Source organism: Pelophylax lessonae (genome assembly GCF_965119305.1).
Source record: "Pelophylax lessonae genome assembly, chromosome: 1".
Lineage (NCBI taxonomy): Eukaryota > Metazoa > Chordata > Amphibia > Anura > Ranidae > Pelophylax > Pelophylax lessonae.
Genome location: NC_138768.1, coordinates 59425197 through 59444925, shown reverse-complemented (window position 1 = coordinate 59444925; position 19729 = coordinate 59425197). Strand labels below are relative to the sequence as shown.

The 19729-nt window shown below is 45.6% G+C and overlaps 1 protein-coding gene across 1 annotated transcript in view; it reads right to left on the bottom strand.

The window, feature by feature from the left end:
* The window catches only part of LOC309544584 (lung adenoma susceptibility protein 2), a 43797-nt gene extending 25599 nt beyond the window's left edge, over positions 1–18198 (bottom strand). Inside the window, exons 1-5 of the mRNA XM_082243492.1 lie at positions 18066–18198; positions 12898–13176; positions 7102–7851; positions 6840–6987; positions 2042–2156 (exon numbers count right to left, since the gene is read on the bottom strand). Of these exons, the coding sequence (XP_082099618.1) occupies positions 2042–2156; positions 6840–6987; positions 7102–7851; positions 12898–13150 (1266 nt within the window). The 5' untranslated portion in view covers positions 13151–13176; positions 18066–18198. The remainder of the gene's footprint in view (positions 1–2041; positions 2157–6839; positions 6988–7101; positions 7852–12897; positions 13177–18065) is intronic.
* Positions 18199–19729: the final 1531 nt, after the last annotated feature.

The window sequence follows — 19729 nt, the reverse complement described above, 5'->3', positions numbered from 1 at the left end:
GAGTGCCAAAGGAAACCGACGCCTCAGTCGCAGCTTCAGCTGTGTCCTCCACTTTTAAGGTCTCGTGCACAGATACAATCAGTGCATCCACCAGCGCCTTTTTGTGTACAGCTACAGGAGTGAAGGAATCATCCTCACTATCTGAGAACTCAGGACGCGTGGTCGCAGACCCAGCAGAGTGACCCACATTCGCGGGGGCCAAATCAGATTCAGGATCTGAGGATACAGGTAAGGCACTTTCTGCTAGTCCGTCTCCAAAAAGCACCTCCACCAGGGACACAAAGGACTCCAGGACCGCCGTCAGTGTATCAATGGATGGCTGGGACCCGGAGGGCCCCGCAGCATCAGAGGGGATCAGGTGGGGAAATATCCTCCAAAAAGACTCCATGAGTCAACAGGGGGACCCCACAAAAAAAAAAAAAAAAAAAAGGTGTAACCCCCCCCTCCCGACCCCTCCGGCAGCACCACTCAGTTTCCAGTAACAGAGCACCTAATCAATCCTCAGCAGAGAGGGAGAGGACCCCACTAGAGTCACTACCCAGCAGAACCAGGCACCTGCAGCCACCAGGATAATCTGCACTCCAGGTTCGGTGATCAGGAAGCGAAAAGATCCAGGCATCAGCAACAGGGGATGAGAAGGGGCTCCCACCGCCAAAATCGCCACCAATAGGGCTCCACTGTCATGGCCACGACTATTTTCAATGGCAAACCACGGCAAAATGGCCACCTGACTACACAAATATGGCCGCCGTGCATTGAGCACACAGGCTACAGCAAAATGGTGGCCCCCGCGCAGCACCACAAGGCTCCCAGGGACCCAGGAGGGATCCCTAGGCCTCAGAAAACAAGACAGGCAGGAAAGGGGGGCCCCTGGCAGGAACTCTGGGGGGGTGCCTAACAGGAGGGAGGGAAACCCTGGGGTCCGACTGTCCCAAGGAGGGGCCAACGTCCACGCCAAAACCCTCCTGGGGAGAGGGGGGGACAGTTACTTACCATACGAGGAACCAGGCGGGCATCGCTCCAGACAGAACCTCCTCTACATCGAAATGGGGGGGCTGTTGGCTAGGAGGAACGCTGCAACTCGGGCAGAGACCCGGTGTATGTAACCTCGCGAGGCGTTTAACTCGCAGGTCAGCCCCTGTCCGGTGGGGCTAGGTCGCGACTGACCTAGTGCGGAGCTGAGGTCTGCGCGGGCGCATTTGCTGGCCAGACTGGGGTGACCACTGGATCTAGATTATCCAGCCTGTCGCCCAGTCCGGCAGTTGATTGTAGATGTCACAGGGAAAAAAAAAAAAAAAAACTTATCTACAAAGAAAAAAAAAAAAAGGCCAGGACCAGAGACCCAGCAAGGAACTAAGACCCTACTCCTGACTAGACAGAATAAAAAACTGAGTTCCTATAGCAGAGAGAGAGTATACCCCCTGGGACTGTCCACAGGCGTAGCCAGACTTTTTCTGCCTAGTGTCCTACTCCTGTAGGAGGCAGTATAACCCAATGATTAAGAAGATCAGGACCTGGGTCTGTCAATGAACGAAAGAGAAAAAAAAACATAACAATTTTTTTAAAAAATCAGCGATAATCTTTGAAGGATATCTATACTGATTTATAAAATTCTGTGTATGGTACGTCTTACCAGGTTATATGTAGATATCTAACCATTAGGAATCATAGAAAAGCTACTAATCAAATGGCACAACCAAAACATTTTGAAAAATTTGTTTTGAACAGGCTGGGGAGTTTTAGGAAGGTTGGGGGGGGTGGGGCTATTAGAACCTCTGAGAGTTTTTATTGCAGTCTGTATCCCTGCTGTATCTCCTTTCCATCCTAATGACCCCAAAGCAAATGATGGAAAAATCACAAATAGGAATATAACCCGGACAGAGTTTCTAAGTCTTCCCTACTCTGCTCTATCTAAAACAAATATCGCATGGACTTCCAAACACAAAAAAAAAAGTGTATGATCGGTTTCATTGCTGATCATGGTCATTATGAAACATCTTCATAAACAAAATTCTCCAATATAAAGAAATCTCAAACATACTTTACTTTCTTCTTTCACTTTGTCTTTAAGGGATTCTTCCACAAGATACGATGTTAGGGGGGCCGCAAACTCCTCATTGATCTCATCCCGGCACGGTATAGTGACTGGAGGTTTGCTGTAATCAGAACAACAATTTATCCTACACAGGCAAACACTGTTTGAATTCAGAAGGCGAGACACTGTAGTGGAAATTTCCTGTTTTATTTTATTGTGTTGCTTTTCACGATGTGGACTACTGAAAGTGTATGTCAAAGAAAATTAAAAATAAACATATTGTATGCAGAGCATTTCCCAAACCATCTTTCTATGTTTCGTCTCTTGTGTGTTGCAGTGTTGTCAACCCGGCACACACCACCCTCATCCATTGATCGCAGGTGCAATGCTCTGCAGGCTATGTAGTAAAATGATAATAAATGCACATTTTGTTTCCTGGAAAAATATGTGCATTCATTTTTATTTTTTTCTTAAAGGTTAACTCGTCCTTAGGCTTCTTTCACACGGTCCGCCTCCGCAGGCGGATCCGTGTTGCTCAGCGGGGATCGATACGCGATCCCCGCTGAGCCGGGCAGATGACAGCTCCGTCTCCGCTTGAAGAGCGGAGAGGGAGGTGTCTCAGCACCCGCTGTCCTCTATGGGGGATCGGAGGAGAGCGGACCGCTTGTCCGCTCTCATCAGATCCGCTCCGCTCCGATTACTGAACAGATGGAAAAATAGGGTTTCCATCCATCCAGATTTCAGCACAGGATCGGATACGGATGGCAGCAGGTGTCAGCGGAGGTGACCTCCGCTGACACCCGCTGCCCCATAGAGCTGCATGGAGGATCCGATCAGATCCGCCTAAGAAACTGACAGGCGGATCTGATCGGACCGCCCGTGTGAAAGAGCCCTTAAAGTCTAAGTTCACGATCTGTAAAGGTGACCTTACACTGGGTCCACTCCCCATCCCCCCCCCCCAGTCTCACTGTACTGTAGTCCCACGATCCTGCTCTGTCAGGGACTAGAACGGCACTTCACGGGTCCAGGGATTTTAAAATTTCCCTCTGCTTAAAGCGGAGTTCCACCCCCCCTCCAAAAATAAAGTCAGCAGCTACACATACTGTAGTTGCTGACTTTTAATATTAGGACACTTACCTGTCCCGGAGTCCAGCAATGTAGGCACCGCAGTCAATGTTTCCATCGGCTGTTGGGTGCTGCCGCCGCCATTGCCGGTAGGGGAACCCAGCAGTGAAGTCTTGCAGATTCACGGTCAGGTCCCTTCTGCGCATTCCTATTGGCTCGGCGGTGGAGGATGGAGGAGGGGACCTAACATCAGAGGGACGCCGCCACATCCCAGAAGTGGGGGAAGGGTACCTGTCAAAAACAGGTACCCGTTCCCCCCCCCCCTCCCCCCTGAAAGGTGCCAAATGTGTGTGGGGGGGGGGGGGGGTTTGGAAACAAATGAGCGGAAGTTCCACCTTTGGGTGGAACTCTGCTTTAATCTTCTTACAATGCCCCTTTTCCATACATTCTGAGAGGTATTGTAATTGGTCAGCACCATCAAATGGACGGCGCTGACCAATCAGAATCCATCTAGTAGTCCTGTCAGTGCTGCAAGGGGAGGAGAAAAGGCCAGGAGAATTTCAAATCCCTGGACCAATGAAGTGGTGTTCCTGGTCCCTGACAGAGCAGGATTGCGGTACTAAAGTACAGCGGGACCCGGGGGGGGGATTCCAGTGTTAGGTCACCTTTAAAGATTTTCTGAAAAAGAGTACTTACACTTTAAAAAAACATATTCGGCTACTGTGCTGCTCACTGTTCTCTTTATAGAAGGCACAAAGAAGCAAAGCCCTGCCTTTACCAAGATGGCCACCTCCAGAAAGCGACACGGCAGAACAAGGCACAGTAAAGCAATGGAGGAAAGATCATAAAGATCATCTACTGGGAGAACACAGGGTTCATACAGCCCTCTGCATGCCCTTTTCTTTTTAGGCAGCACCACCAGAGTTTCGTTTCCTAAGCGATGCAGCTTAGATACTGATCTGCCCCCTGCCTGGCAAATGGATAATGAAGAGGCACCAATCGCGCCGAGCACTTTCCTTCTGTCAGCAAGTTCCAAATGTCGACTCTTAACCACTTAAAGACCAGGCTTTTTCTGGCACTTTTTGTTTACAAGTTTAAATCAATATTTTTTGTTAAAAAATACTTAGAACCTCCAAAAATTATAATTTTTTTTTAGCAGAGACCCTAGGTTATAAAATGGCAATTATTGCAATTTTTTTAGGTCTCGCAGTATTTGCGCAGCGGTTTTGCAAACACAATTTATTTTTATTTTTTTTTTTTTTTAGAAAAAATACACTTTAATGAATGAATAAAAAAAAAAAAAACACAAAAAAAAAAAAAACACAAAAAAAGTGTTACACCATCTTTTTGGGATAATGTGAAAGAGGAGGTTACGCTGAGTAAATAGATATCCAATATGTCACGCTTTACAATTGCGCACGCTCCTGGAATGGCAAACTACGGGACCTAAAAATCTCCATAGATAACGCTTTAAACGCCTTTACAGGTTACTGGTTTAGCATTACAGAGGAGGTCTAGTGCTAGAATTATTGCTCTTGCTCTAAACGTTCACAGCTATATCTCATGTGTGTTCGAATACCGTTTACAAATGCATGTGCAACTTACGTATTCACTTCTGCGCGAGAGCATGGAGGGGGCGCTTTACATTTTTTTTCTATTTTATTTTTTATATTTTTTCATGGTTTAGTTTTTTTTTTCTTTTTGGATCACTTCTTCCTATTACAAGGAATGCAAACATCCCTTGTAATAGAAGGATGATCAGTCCTCTTTTTATGAAGAGATCTGGGGGTCAAAAAGACCCCAAATCTCTTCTTTAACTTTAAAAGCAAAAGAACAAAAAAAAAAAAAGATGAACTTTTGCTTTAGTTTTTTTTTTTCCTTCCATCCTGGACCGGAAGGGACGTCATGACGTTGCTCTGGTCCTCCAAGGCCACAGAGCTGATCAAAGAGTTAACTCTTCGATCGCCTATGAGAGCAGACAGCCGCACTGCCAGATCGTTTCTCGGGTGAACCAGCTGTAACGGTAAGCCCGAGAAGCCCCATCATCCCACCCATCCCCCCTTCGGAAACCAGGCCAGCGGCTTATGATCCGCACCCACAACTTTTATTTTTTTACAATAAAGTGGAGCTCCACCCAAAAGGGTTTGCTTGTTCGCACCCTTTCCCCCTCCACTATCACATTTGGCATTTTTTTGGGGTGGGGAGGTAAGGTACCCGCTCACACTTCCAGGTAAGATCACCGCTTGGCGATCAATGACATTTCCGGCCCCTCCTCCACCTCCCCCTGCTGCCTTCTGGGACACACAGAGGTCCCAAAAGGCATGGCGGGACCATTCAGAAAGCGTAACTGGTGCATGCGCAGTAACAAACAACCTGTGAAGCCGCATGGCTTCCCTTCCTTTTTCTTGATCTAGCGATCTGCATGACGGCTCTCCCGGGTCTCTTCCTCCTCATTGGCTCACACAGGGGGTGGACCCGAGCCCTGCTCTTGTGTATGTTTGGACACACAGAGCGTGGCTTGGGAATGAGCTTGCTCAAGTGCTTCCAAAGCAAGTGGTTTGCTTTGGGGGCACTCAGCGAGGGGGTGGGGGAGATGAGCCAGGAACACCAGCTGGGGACCCTAAAAGAAGAAAAGAGGATTGTGGCTGCTCTGTGCAAAACCATTACACAAAGCAGGTAAGTATAACATGTCAGTTTTTTTTTTTTTATTTCCTTTAGAATCACTTTAAAAACGTCTTTGTTTCATTTAGTTTATATTATGATGAAGTCTCTTTAACCACTTAACCACCGGAGGATTTTGCTGTCTTACGTCCAGGCCACTTTTTTGCGATTCGGCGCTGTGCGCCTTTAACTAACAATTGCGCGGTCGTGCGACGCTGTACCCAAACAAAATTTACGTCCTTTTTTTCCCACAAACAGAGCTTTCTTTTGGTGGTATTTGATCACCTGTGCGATTTTTACTTTTTGCGCTATAAACAAAAAAAGAGCGTTTATTTTGAAAAAATAAAAATATTTTTAACATTTTTTTATATGAAATTCCCCCCAAAAAAATGTAAAAAAAAAAAAAAAAAAAAAAAAAAAAAATCACAATAAGCGTATTTTGATTGGTTTGCGCAAAAGTTATTGTGTTTACTAAGTAAGGGAAAGATTTTTGTCATTTTTGGTGTTTTTTTTTTTTTTAACGAGTAATGGCAGCGATCTGCGATTTTTTTTGCGGGACTGCGACATTGCGGCGGACAGATCGGACCCTTGACTGACATTTTTGACACTTTTGGGGTTACCAGTGACATTACTGCAGTAATCAGTGCTATATATATGCACTGTTACTGTAAAAGTGGCACTGGCAGGGGAGGGGTTAATTTTATTGGAGAGGGAGGGGTTAATGTATGCCTGGTGCTTACTGACGTGTGTGGGGGGAGGTGACTGAGTGAGTCAGGGACAGATCGCAGGTTCAGCTATGCTGAACACTGCAATCTGTCACTTAGGAGATCCGCCCGCTTTGTTTACACAGGCGGGCAGATCTCCAAACTCGATTCCCCGACGATCGGGGAAGAGCAGCGGCGATCGCCTACAGGGGGAGGAGTCCAGCGACGTAGTACTACGTCGCTGGACGATAACGAACCACTTTGCCGCAGTACGCTCAATGTGAGCGGTTGGCAAGTGGTTAAACTAATCAGAAAAAGGAATACTGAGTCCCATATCATGTTATATCAGAATACAAATAAAATGTTCATCTTACAATGAATATGAGATTTTCTCCCAGGATCTCTCCGCCTCCAGCACATCTTCTGTCCGGGGGCTTCCATTATTCTCTGGAGGGTCAGGAAACTCCTTGACTGGGGACCCAAAGGCTTGCGATTTCCACAAAGGTGAGTCATCAGGGTGATCTAAGAACAAAGCAATCAGGCATGTTACATATCACAGTTTACATATGAAAATGTCACGGGAAGACAAATATTTCCTGCTGGTGAACTCAGGAAGAAGGATGGAAGTACACTTACTCTTATGAGGTGTATGCAAATGTTTTAGAACATCCAAATCAGAAAGTCCCGAATATAAATTTCCACCGGGGCTGTTGGCATTAACCGCTTCTTTGCCACGTCTATCATAAAACAAAGGATGTAAAGAACCCACAGGTGAGGAGCCATGTACGCTTGTAAAGGGTTCTCTAGCAGACGTTTTTGAGGTCATGTACATGTTCTTGGTGCTGGGGCTATGGGATTCTCCCAGAAGACCATAGTCCTTTATCCAGAGGGGATACTTAACTTCTGGAATACTGGTGATTCCCGACACGCTTAGTTCAGATTTTTGACTAGTCAGCCATCTTGGATAACTTTTAGGTACTTCAGATCCTCTCCACAAATATGGATAGTTCAGGTTTTTGTAATAAGCAGGACGATTTTCTCTCTCCATGTCATGGAGAAAGTTTGTTTTGTTTTCTTTGACGTCATTTCCAAGCCTCTGTAGATCTAAAGACTGGGAATGGTGACGTAAAGCGTAACGGTGAGCCCTCGTGTTTAAGGAGGACCGTAGAGGAGAGGACAGAGACGTGGGGTTCGGGAAGGAAGGTTCAGAGTAATTATTCAGGTTTTTTTCGCAGTGTTTCCAATGTGAGACTTGAGAGAACGATAGTGACCCGTCAGAAGGGAAACCCAAGAGATCGTCAGTGGTGAGGCTCAATAGATCTGTGTTACGGGCAACATATCGTCTTCTAGATAAATGCTTGGGTCGAAAATTTTTATCAGCTGCATCTAAAGAGAAAAAAAAAAAAAAAAACGCAAGAAATTTTCTATATAGGCAGCACAGTACAATTTTAATAATCTTTTCCCCTAAAACAGCTGTGGCCCTTATTTAATAAAGTGTTACTAAACTCACAACAGTAAAATCAGTCTGTATATGCATTAAAGCATGCTTATTATACTCACTGTGGAACCTAAGGGGTTAATCCTCTGCATTGTGTAAAAAGGCTGTTTGATCCTGTCTTCTCTGATCCTCCCCTTATTTTACTGTCTGCAAACCATCTCCTGATAGTACAGAGCCTTGGGGGCACTCTTGTGTGTATTTCTAGAGAGTTTTTTTCTTGGAAGAGAGCATGTGATCGGCACAGGGCCAATCAGCACTGTCCAGACAAGAGGGTCAGGGGTCCTGCAGCCTCATAGGACAATCAGAGGAGAATGAAAACTCCTCCTACAAGCTTTACCAGACACTGATAGACCTCGCAAGACTGCTATATACTGCTGATGAGAAAAGGTATTTAGCAGTTTATATTTACTAAAATAATTGGATTTCCATGTTCTATGTACTGTGGGAGACCAGATATAGTGACTGCAGGGTCCCGGGTTTAGAAACACTTTAAAAGTGTTGGTAAACCCTTACATACACCCAGTGAAGTGACTTCCGTTAAGTGATAAACAGAGATAAAACAAATCCTCCTACATAAGTTGTATCTGTCTATCTGCATCCCTGTCTTCTCTACATCTGTTCGAAGTGCTGAATTTATAAAGCTTTTCTGAGAGTTCAGAAAAAAAAGGGGACGGAGAGCTGAAGTTACACTCTGCAGAACTCAGTGAGAAGAGCTGACAGCCGATTGGAGGGAAGGCACACACCACCCTTCACACAGGAACAGAGCTGAGGCCCTCAATCAGCTGGAGGTCCCTCCCCTGTCACCTTTTTTTCTCTTGGTGTCAGGGAAACTTGTCAGAAGTGATTCATGCAGATAGCAGAGGAATGAAACAGCAGACAGAAATGACACTGCTCTTAATTGAGACAAGTACACACTATAGAGGGATATGCTTTGTTCATATTCCATGTCTGAGGTTTGCAACTACTTTAAAGTCTGGAAAAGTTTGCTGGGAGAATGGGGATGAATCTGGTTGTCGCAGACAGCAAGAAAGAACGGTTTTCATTCAGGCACCAACAACTAGAGCCCTGTGCTTTTTAACCACTTGCCGACTGCCTAACGACGATTTACGTCGGCAGTCAGCCCCTCACAAGCAAAGTGACGTAGATCTACGTCGCTAGCCTGTGAGGGTCTAGGGAGCGAGCGCGCACCCCCGGAGGCGCGCTCCCGCGTGGTCACGGACCCCCCCGCGCGTGTGACCCGCGGACCCGATGTCCGCCGGTCACTCTGCGATCGCCGCTGCAGAGGGAGAAAGTCAGGCGGCTGATGTAAACAAGCCGCCTGTCATTCTCCCTGTGTAGAAACAACGATCACACGGTTCTACTATGTAGGACCGTTGATCAGTGTTCCTACAGCCCAAGCCACAGCCAATCACAGTTAGAATCACGCCCCTAGGGACACACACAGCCCCTCCCTCTCAAATAAAGTTAACCCCTTCCCTCCCAGTGTCATTTTGCAGTAAGTGCATATGTATAGCACTGATTACTGTAGTAATGTCACTGGTAACCCCAAAAGTGTCAAAAATGTCAGTCAAGGGTCCGATCTGTCCGCCGCAATGTCGCACGACCGCGCAATTCTCCATTAAAGTCACGCAGTGCCGAATCACAAAATACCCCCTGGTCAGGAAGGGGGTAAAATCTTCCGGGGCTTAAGTGGTTAAAGACACAATGGAAAAACACAATTTGAGTGTTATCACACTGGGCACAGCCAAGTAGAACCATGCCCAGCGACTACCATCGTCTACCCTGCTGGTCTACCCTTACATTGTGCTTGAAAGGAAGTACACATGGGGACGCTTCCATCATCATCTCTGCCTGCCAGACCACAGCAATCCCCTCTTCTATATTCAGTGATCTATGGAGTGTTCTGCGCAGTAGCAAGGCTTTGCGCTGACACTGAAGCAGACTGTACCCCAGACCACTTCTTCCAAGCACTCACATGCACAGTTCGGAGCTCACAAAACTACACAAATGAACCAGACCAGGGAATGAACTGTGGCTGGGTACAGCTAAAACACCTAGGAGTCTATTTTTAAAACATTTGCTGTGCCCTTGTCTTTGTTACAACTTGCACAGACAATTGTTTGTAATAAAACTATCTCCTTTTATTGTCAGCTCCATCTAGTGGCCATAACGTGGAATTTCCCTGAAATACTTCAATCAAAAAGAAAAAAATACTTAATTATGGCCACTAGATGGGGCTGATGACCATAGGAGATAATCATAAATAATATGGCAAACGTTAGTGCTGGTGCGAAAGGTTAAATAATATGGAAACCCAACATTTCATCTTCCTGATATGTGCCTGCTGTACCATGTACTTGTATAACAAAAAAAAAAAAAAAAAAGTCTCCTGTTCTCGTTGTATCCCTCTGCTCTCCTATTAAAAAAAACTGACCACCCTAAGCATGACAGCACACTTTGGTCAGTTCTATAGCTGTGCTGGGAACTCAGCCTGCTCTCCTCTAATGATCAGACTTGAACAGACACCCTGGCCTGCCATGTAAACATGCCTTGTAATAGAAAAAAGTGCGGTTTATTGAGATATCTGCGGTCAAAAGCCCCCAAATCTCTCCCTTACAATTAATCGTAAGAGATAAAAAACAAAATGTAAATTTGATTTTTTACTTTTTACGAGAAAAAAAAAAAGTTTTTGTTTATTTCCAGCCTGGACTGTGGTCCTTCAAACCAAAGAGGGGGGTTGGGAACACGTACATACATACATATATATATATATATATATATATATATATATATATATACACACACACAGTATATACATACATACACACACACACACACACACACACACACATACACACACACACACACACTTGGTTTCCAGCTTTCTCAAAAATAAAAGTTGGTCATCGGTGGATTGAAATTTGTCTGGTTCAGCAGGGAACGGGTGAATTTGGAACCATCTATTGCCGTTCCAGTTTGAGAGAGAAGTCCATCTAACGATCAAATTCTCCCGACCGGGACTGTTGAAAAATGTTCCTTCGATCAGCACCAGCAGCTAATCGGCTGCAGCGTTGATCAATGTATTCAGCCTGCTCCACTGAGGGGATTCGACTCCACTTTGTCAGCCAGTGGCAGCTGCAAAGGGAGAGGAGAGAATTCTCTACAATGGCTGGGAATGCCTGTTAGAGGTGGCTGCCATGTCCCAGCCTTTGTCAGGGCTCCTTCCTCTCCCCTGCAGCTGCTGCTGGCTGACACAAGGGAGGTGGATTATATGACTGGAACAGAGCAAGCTGAAAATAGGTAAGTATACGAATCCAATGCTTGGGCAAGGTCATCCGGTGCCCAGGGCAAAGAAGACCCCCATCCATGATGTGCAAGTTTAGGGGATCCTACGCCTAGCAGTCACTTGCTTGTCAAAATCACTGTGCAGCTCCTGATCTGTCAGTCAGGTTTTGCATTGACCTGGAAGTGCTTACTTTTAATAATGGGCACACGCTTGTGTTGTCTCTCTAAGACTTTTAAAATAGTTTGCTATTTACAACAATTAGTGAGGGTAGAATCACGCCAGGTGCAGTAGGGACTGTATTGGTTGGGGGGGGAGAGAACACAGCCCACACCGTCTCCTGGCTCTCTCCTCGCCACTCCCAGCGCTGGGCTGACAGAAGTGGTGATGTCGCTGTGACTACTTCTGTCAGCCTTGTAACAGAAGGAAGGCACCCCCATCCCTACAGTAAACCATTGCACTGATGAGGCCGCACTGACAGGCACTGATGGGGTGGCACTAACATGCAGCACTGATGGGCACTAATAGGTAGCACTGATATGCAGTGTTGGTTGGCACTGATAGGCAGCACTGACTGGTAGGGCACTGGCAGCCTCCCTGAGCCCTGATTGCCATCCCTGGTGGCCATGGGTGGGCATCCCTGGTGGCTCTAGTGCAGGGATCTTCAAACTATGGCCCTCTAGATGTTCAGGAACTACAATTCCCATCATGCCTAGTCATGGCTGTTAATGTCAGAGTTTTACAATGCCTCATGGGATGTGTAGTTCTGCAGCAGCTGGAGGGCCGTAGTTTGAGGACCCCTGCTCTAGTGGCACCCCCCAAGGGTCTGCACTGGTAACCAATGCTCTGATTACCAGCACACCCCCCCCCCCCGGTCAGGAGAGCCATAGATCGGCTCTCCTCTACTCGTGCCTGTCAGGCACGAACTGAGGAAAGCCAATCAACGGCTCTTTCTATTTACTATGTGCCGAGCTGTGATTGGACACAGCTGGTCACATGGTATGGTAAAGAGCCTACGTCAGTAGGCTCTTTACCGAGAGCGGAGATGCGGTGTGTCAGAGTGAGCTCATTATCCTGCTGGACCTCATACGACGGCCATCCAGGATAATACAACTACTTTTCCGCCGTCAATCCGCTATAGGGCGGGCGGCAAGTGGTTAAATCATCATGCCCAGCCTTCAGCTGCAGTAAAGCCAGCAATAGATGGTTCGAATCTTGGCTTTTAGCAGGGAACAGCTGGGATTCAATCTATGGGCAGGCTGATTGTACCCAAAAATCATTCGTTCGATTGACTTGAGCACAATCAGCATGTGGGATTTTTGCCAGCAGCTATAGCTGCTAGCAAAAATAAGGTGTTCTCCAGGTAAGGATGGCTCCTCGAGTCCCTCCCACCAGGAGAACACAATAGTTCCGCAGGAGGGATTCCCCCATCAACACTGACTGTGTTGATGGGAAAATCCACAATTTTCTTTCCTGCAATCGTAATCGCACCATTTATGGCCAGCTTGAATAAAACCTTCTGATGCTCGCTGGCATTTGTGCTACTTTCTGCCAAAGTTAGTCAAAACACCTGAAAAAAAAAGAAAAAATCTCAGGGATGCCGAGATGTTCCCAGGGCCAAGAACCTGCATACATTTGTTTCATATCGTACCTTTCTTCTTAGGAGAACCAAGTGTAGCTGTAGAATGGATGTTTATCTTCCCTGTACTGGCCATGGGAGACCTCAGACTTTCTTCAAAGTCCTCAATATAGTCCTCCAATGCTTTCGTCGCCGAGTCATACAGCCTATCCTTGTATTCTACAGAGCTGGAGGAACCTGAGGACCTCTTACTGTTATCCAGTCTACAGCTGGCCAGGAGAGAGGAGATGGATATGGAGGAGTCTGGAGATGTGGATCCGGCCATCTTCCTGCCTCTTCAGTGCAATCTAACTGTATAAAAAAATAAAAACACCTTTTGATTACATTTATAGATTTATTTTCAGGCATCCATATAAAAGAAAAATGTAAATAATTGCAGTAAAGCTCAGCTCAAAGCTGAAATTTCTGTTTTAACCACTTCTGGACCGAAAGATTTTCCGCCTTAATGACCAGGCCATATTGTGCAATTCGGCACTGCGTTACTTTAACCACTTTACCACCGGAGGATTTTGCTGTCTTACGTCTGGGCTACTTTTTGCGATTTGGCACTGTGCGACTTTAACTGACAATTGCGCGGTCGCGCGACGCTGTACCCAAACAAAATTTACGTCCATTTTTTTCCCACAAACAGAGCTTTCTTCTGGCGGTATTTGATCACCTGTGCGATTTTTACTTTTTGAACTATAAACAAAAAAAGAGCGTTTATTTTGAAAAAATAACAATATTTTTCACATTTTTTTAATATGAAATCCCCCCCCCCCAAAAAAATGTAAAAATCTAAATTTTTTAAAATTTTTGGCCAATTTGTTTTATGCTACATATGTTTGGTAAAAAAAAAATCACAATAAGCGTATTTTGATTGGTTTGCGCAAAAGTTATCGCGTCTACAAACTAGGGGAAAGATTTATGTCATTTTTATTGTTTTTTTTTTTTTTTTACTAGTAATGGCGGCGATCTGCGATTTTTAGCGGGACTGCGACATTGTGGCGGACGGATCAGACCCCTAACTGCCATTTTTGACACTTTGGGGGGACCAGTGACATTACTGCAGTAATCGGTGCTACAAATATGCACTGTTACTATAATAATGACACTGGCAGGGAAGGGGTTAACACTGTGGGTGATCAAGGGGATAAATGTGAGCCTAGGGGAGTGATTCTAACTGTATGGAGGCAGGGCTTGTGAAATGAACATAGAGACCTCTTATCCTATATAGAAGGATCACAGGCGCTCTGTGATCATTCCAGGGAGAAGAACGGTCTGCTGTGTTTACAACAGCTGACTGTTCTCTCTCAGCAGGGAGCGATCGCAGGTGGCAATTGGAGCCGCCTGACCAGGGCATCAAAATCCCCGCTGCCGAGGGGGGATGAGAGCGTGCCACCAGTGGCGTACTCTCGCCCCCTAGCTGCAGGCGCACAACCGGTGTAGATCTAAGTAGTTTTGTGCAGCAGGGCTGCACTACCGCAGTAAATCGGCGGCGGGCGGGAACCGGTTAATCAGCAAATACACTCCAGGTGCATCAAAACCAAAAAGGTGTTCAAATCTTACCAGCCATCTTCCTTAGAAAGCAGCCACAGGGTAGAGAAGCCTGTCCCCTGCCAGCATAAAGCTGAGAAGGAGGTTTGTGTGGAAGTAGTGGTCTCTCTGCAGAGGTCTTACAGCTCTCCAGTCAGCAAAGCTTATGCTCACCTGTTGACTGGATAGCTCTAGAGCAGGGATTCTCAAACTAAGGCCCTGCAGCTGCTGCAGAACTACACGTCCCATGAGGCATTGTAAAACTCTGACATTCACAGACATGACTAGGCATGATGGGAATTGTAGTTCCTGAACAACAGCAGGGCCGTAGTTTGGGAATCCCTGCCCTAGAGGGCACACTGGACCTCCGCAGAGAGTTGGCTGCTTCCACAGAGAGGAAGGGTCTTTCTTCACAGCATGCTGGCAGGAGATCGGTTACTTTACTCAGACTTTGGCCACTTCCTAAAGAAAACAAATTGTAGGATTTTGCACCTTTTTGTTTTTGTGCAACTGGAATGTGTTTAGCCGCTGATTAAAAACTCAATGTTTAGTTGGACTTCAAAGTGATCTTTAATAGCTTTATGGACTCTATTAATTTGGAACTATTAGGATGGGCTGAGCGTTTTCTGCCTTGGGCCTCTTTCACAAAGGGAATTTTTTTTCACGGACATGGGAGACACAAGTGTCATCCGCTCCGTATGTCTGCATATCATCCCATCCGTTTGCGGGTGATATACGGACATAATGCATGTCAATGGGATTGCGGATGTCAGAGGATGACCATCCACTGACATCCGATTTTCGTCCTTTCAGTTCTGTTCTGTTTTATTGGAACGGAACAGAACCCTATTTTTCTTCCATTTAAAAAACTGAAAGGACGCAAAATTGGATGTCAGCGCTGACATCCGCAATCCCATTGACATGCATTATGTCCGTATATCATTCGCAAACGGATGGGATGATATGCAGACATACGGAGCGGATGACACTTGTGTCTCCCATGTCCGTGAAAAAAAAAAGTGACTGAAGGGACGAAAAAATTGGAACGCCCGTGTGAAAGAAGCCTTTGTCTGTCAGGGCAAGGGCCGCACCCCACTTTTAAAAGAAAGCCAATTTACTATTTTTTAAAAGAGGCTTAGTTAAAAAAAAAAAAATTTACAGATTGTGTTATGCCTGGACAAAATAGAGGGACTGGCAGTAAATTTATTTCGAAAGGTAACACCCACTTTATATCCCCTTTCTTCCCTATTGTGATGCTCAGTTTGAACTTCAGAAAGTCGTCTTCACCATGTCTAGATGCCTAAATGCACTGAGTTGCTGCTGATTAGCAATTTGTGTTACCAAGCAATTTTTACAGGTGAACCTAGGAAAAAAAAAAAAAAAAGTGTCCAGCGAGTGTATTTTCTACAATAATATTTATGCTACCAACGTTAGTGCGTGCTGTAAATTGCTTCCAGCATTGCTCTAGTTTCCTCTTGCAGGAGGCCGCCATTTTTCTGAAGCCCAGAGCCCCTGAGCATCAGTAAATCATAGAGCAAAACTAAACCCATCGATTTAACGGTTTTAAAAAAAAAAAACAGTTACATTCCTGGAATGCTGGGAATGTAAACTGTCACATTTGCTTGTGTCAAACCATCACAATGGCTGGTGTCATAACTGCTTGGACCTTGAGACCCCGTTCACACTGGGGCGATCCGACTTGCCGGGGCGACCTCACAGGTCGCGGCGCGCAGCTCGCACCGCGACCTCGGAGCGGCCGGCACGGACTTCATAACATTGAAGTCAATGCAGGTCACCCCAAAGAAGCTCCGGACCCTTTTTCTAAGTCGGAGGGACTTGTGTCGCTCCTATTAGAACGGGTCCGCAGCTTCTCTATGGCAGGCGACCTGTGAGGCGACCAGGTCGCCTGACAGGTCGCCCCAGTGTGAACGGGGACTGAAAGGGGACAAACCCCGAAAGCTTGTCCTGAAAAATTGTAGGTTAGTGCAAATAAAAAAATGTTTTACAGACAGTACGCTATGGTTTCTGTTGCAAATGCAATAAGACGGCTACAAATCACCTCAGGTAAAAATAAAATGAATATTAAAATCCCCCAAAAAAATGAAATGTTAAAAATCTAACAAACTATAAAAATAAAATGATCAAATATATCAAACCCAATAAAATATATGAACAAATTCCAACATCAAATCCAATAAAATATATAAAAATGATCAAATATATCAAATCTAATAAAATATAAAAATCAAATATTCACGCTCACGTTGTAAAGCGCTGCGCAAACTGTTGGCGCTTTATAAACCCTGTATAATAATAAAATATATTAGATTTTTTTTTTTTTTTTTTTTTATTGATACATTTGAATATTCTTTATATTTTTTTCTATTTGAACATTAACCACTTGATGACCGCTTGCTGCATATATACTGCGCGAATCACTGTGCCTGTATGGCGATCCGTGGGAGCGCTCCTGGGGGCAAGTCGGCGGCAGGCACCCGCGATCGTTCCCCGCTGAGAGAGAACAACGGTCAGCGGTTGTGAACACAGCTGACCGTCCTTCTCCCTGGAAAGAAGACAGAGCGCCTGTGATCCTTCTATATAGTCGCATGTCTCTATGGTCATTTCATAAGTCCATCCCCCCTACAGTAAGAAAACACTTCCTTGGGCTCACATTGAACCCTTTGATCCCCCTCGGTTAACCCCTTCCCTGCCAGTGTCATCATTACAGTAACAGTGCATATTTTTAGCACTGATTACTGTAGTAATGTCACTGGTCCCCTCAGTGTAAAAAATGTCAGTTAGGGGTCCGATCTGTCCGCCGCAATGTCACAGTCCCGCTAAAAAAAAAAAATCGCAGATCACCGCCATTACTAGTAAAAAAATAAATAAATAAAAATTACATAAATAATTTACCCTAGTTTGTAGACGCAATAACTTTTGCGCAAACCAATCAAAATTCGCTTACTGTAATTTTTTTACCAAAAATTTGTAGCAGAATACAAATCGGCCTAAAAGGATGAAAAAAAAAAAAACTTGATTTTTTATTTTTTTATTGGGGGGGGGGGATGTTATTTAGCGCAAAAAAATAAAAAATTGCACAGGTGATCAAATACCACCAAAAGAAAGCTCTATTAGTGGGGGGGGGGGGGGGGACATTTTATTTGGATACAACATCGCACGACCGCGCAATTGTCAATTAAAGAACGCAGTGCCGAATCGCAAAGAAATGGCCTGGTCATTCAGCGAGCAAATCCTTCCGGTCCAGAAGTGGTTAATAGAATTTAAAATTATTTCTTCCCAGTTAAAACTATAGAAATAAAACAAGAAAGTGACCCAAAACCAAATACAGGAAGAGGAATTCTCGCACCCACATCCATATTCAAACAATGTAACAATCTCAGCTGTGTGATAAACAGCCAATCATGAGGGAAGCAGAAAACAGTGGAAATAAATGCAGCCAATGAGCGCACAGATTCAGTCACCCAGCCAATCGTGAAAACCTAGAAAGCTTGGCTATCCGGATTCCTGTGTTGGCAGCGCTGGCCGCAACAGCCAATAAGGAAAGGGAGACAATGAGTAGCAGCCAATCAGCTCAGCGCTATCAGTAAACCGCTGCAAAGTTGGTGGCGTTTCCTGTCTGTGTAAAGTTCGGTGTTCCCGGGTACCTGAATTAGTAGACATGGCTCGGACCGAGCTTCCTAATGACCTCCTCCTTCTTCCAGCCCGGTGGCAGAGCCGGGCACTCCATCCTCCGCTTCTCCATCCAGCAGCAGCGCTCACTGTCCTCCTACACCAGCATATCCCACTCCTGCCGCCTCTCCCACTGTCACAGCGCCACCTAGCAACGCCGTACCCCTCCGCGCCCCGACCTCCCAGCGGAGGGATACGCGCTCATACATATAGTTCGGTGTGGCGGTGATTTGCCCGCCCTCACTCAGTTGTGTAAATAATGTTGGTGTGGAGTGATTATTATTGTGTACTGAATAAACATTTACTATAGGGGTCACACCTGTGTGTTTTAATGTGGTTTTCAGAAATGCACTACAATTCATTAGACATGGTTCCCTATGGTACACATTCACATCTATGCGTTTTTCAGCCGCTGCGTTTTTGGAAAGGGTCAGGGATTTTTTTTTCCCCTGTAGCAGATTGTTTTTTGCGTGTACAGTAACCCCCCCCCCCCCCCTCCATCGCTGGGGTTACGTTCCAGGCCCACCCGCAATAAGGGAAAATCCCCGAAAATAGAAAGACCCTATTAAATACACCCTAGGCATGTTTTTATAACTTTCACTGCACTTTTAACCACTTGACCCCCGGAGGATTTTGCTGTCTTACGTCCAGGCCACTTTTTGCGATTCGGCACTGTGCGACTTTAACGGACAATTGCGCGGTCGTGCGACGCCGTACCCAAACGAAATTTACGTCCTTTTTTTCCCACAAACAGAGCTTTCTTTTGGTGGTATTTGATCACCTGTGCGATTTTTACTTTTTGTGCTATAAACAAAAAAAGAGCGTTTATTTTGAAAAAATAACAATATTTTTAACATTTTTTATATGAAATTCCCCCCCAAAAAAATGTAAAAATCTATTTTTTTTTAAATTTTTGGCCAATTTGTTTTCTGCTACCTATGTTTGGTAAAAAAAATCGCAATAAGCGTATTTTGATTGGTTTGCGCAAAAGTTATTGCGTTTACTAACAAAGGGAAAGATTTCTGTCATTTTTGTTGTTTTTTTTTAACGCGTAATGGCGGTGATCTGTGATTTTTTTTGCGGGACTGCGACATTGCGGCGGACAGATCGGACCCTTGACTGACATTTTTGACACTTTTGGGGGTACCAGTGACATTACTGCAGTAATCAGTGCTATATATATGCACTGTTACTGTAAAAATAACACTGGCAGGGAAGGGGTTAATTTTATTGGAGAGGGAGGGGTTAATGTATGCCTGGTGCTTACTGACATGTGGGGGGGGGAGGTGACTGAGTGAGTCAGGGACAGATCGGATGTCCAGCTATGCTGAACACTCCGATCTGTCACTCCCTGTCACTATGGAGATCCGCCCGCTCTGTTTACACAGGCGGGCGGATCTCCTCACTCGATTCCCCGACGATCGGGGCAGAGCAGCGGCGATCGCCGCTGCTCCTCCCCTGACCCGACTCCCGCTGTGAATGAAAACAGCGGGAGCGCGCCTCCGGCGGCGGGCGAGCGCCGCCTACAGGGGGAGGAGTCCAGCGACGTAGGTCTACGTCGCTGGACGGGAACGAGCCACTGTGCCGCAGTACGCTCCATGTGAGCGGTCGGCAAGTGGTTAAAAGCATTTTAAAGCGG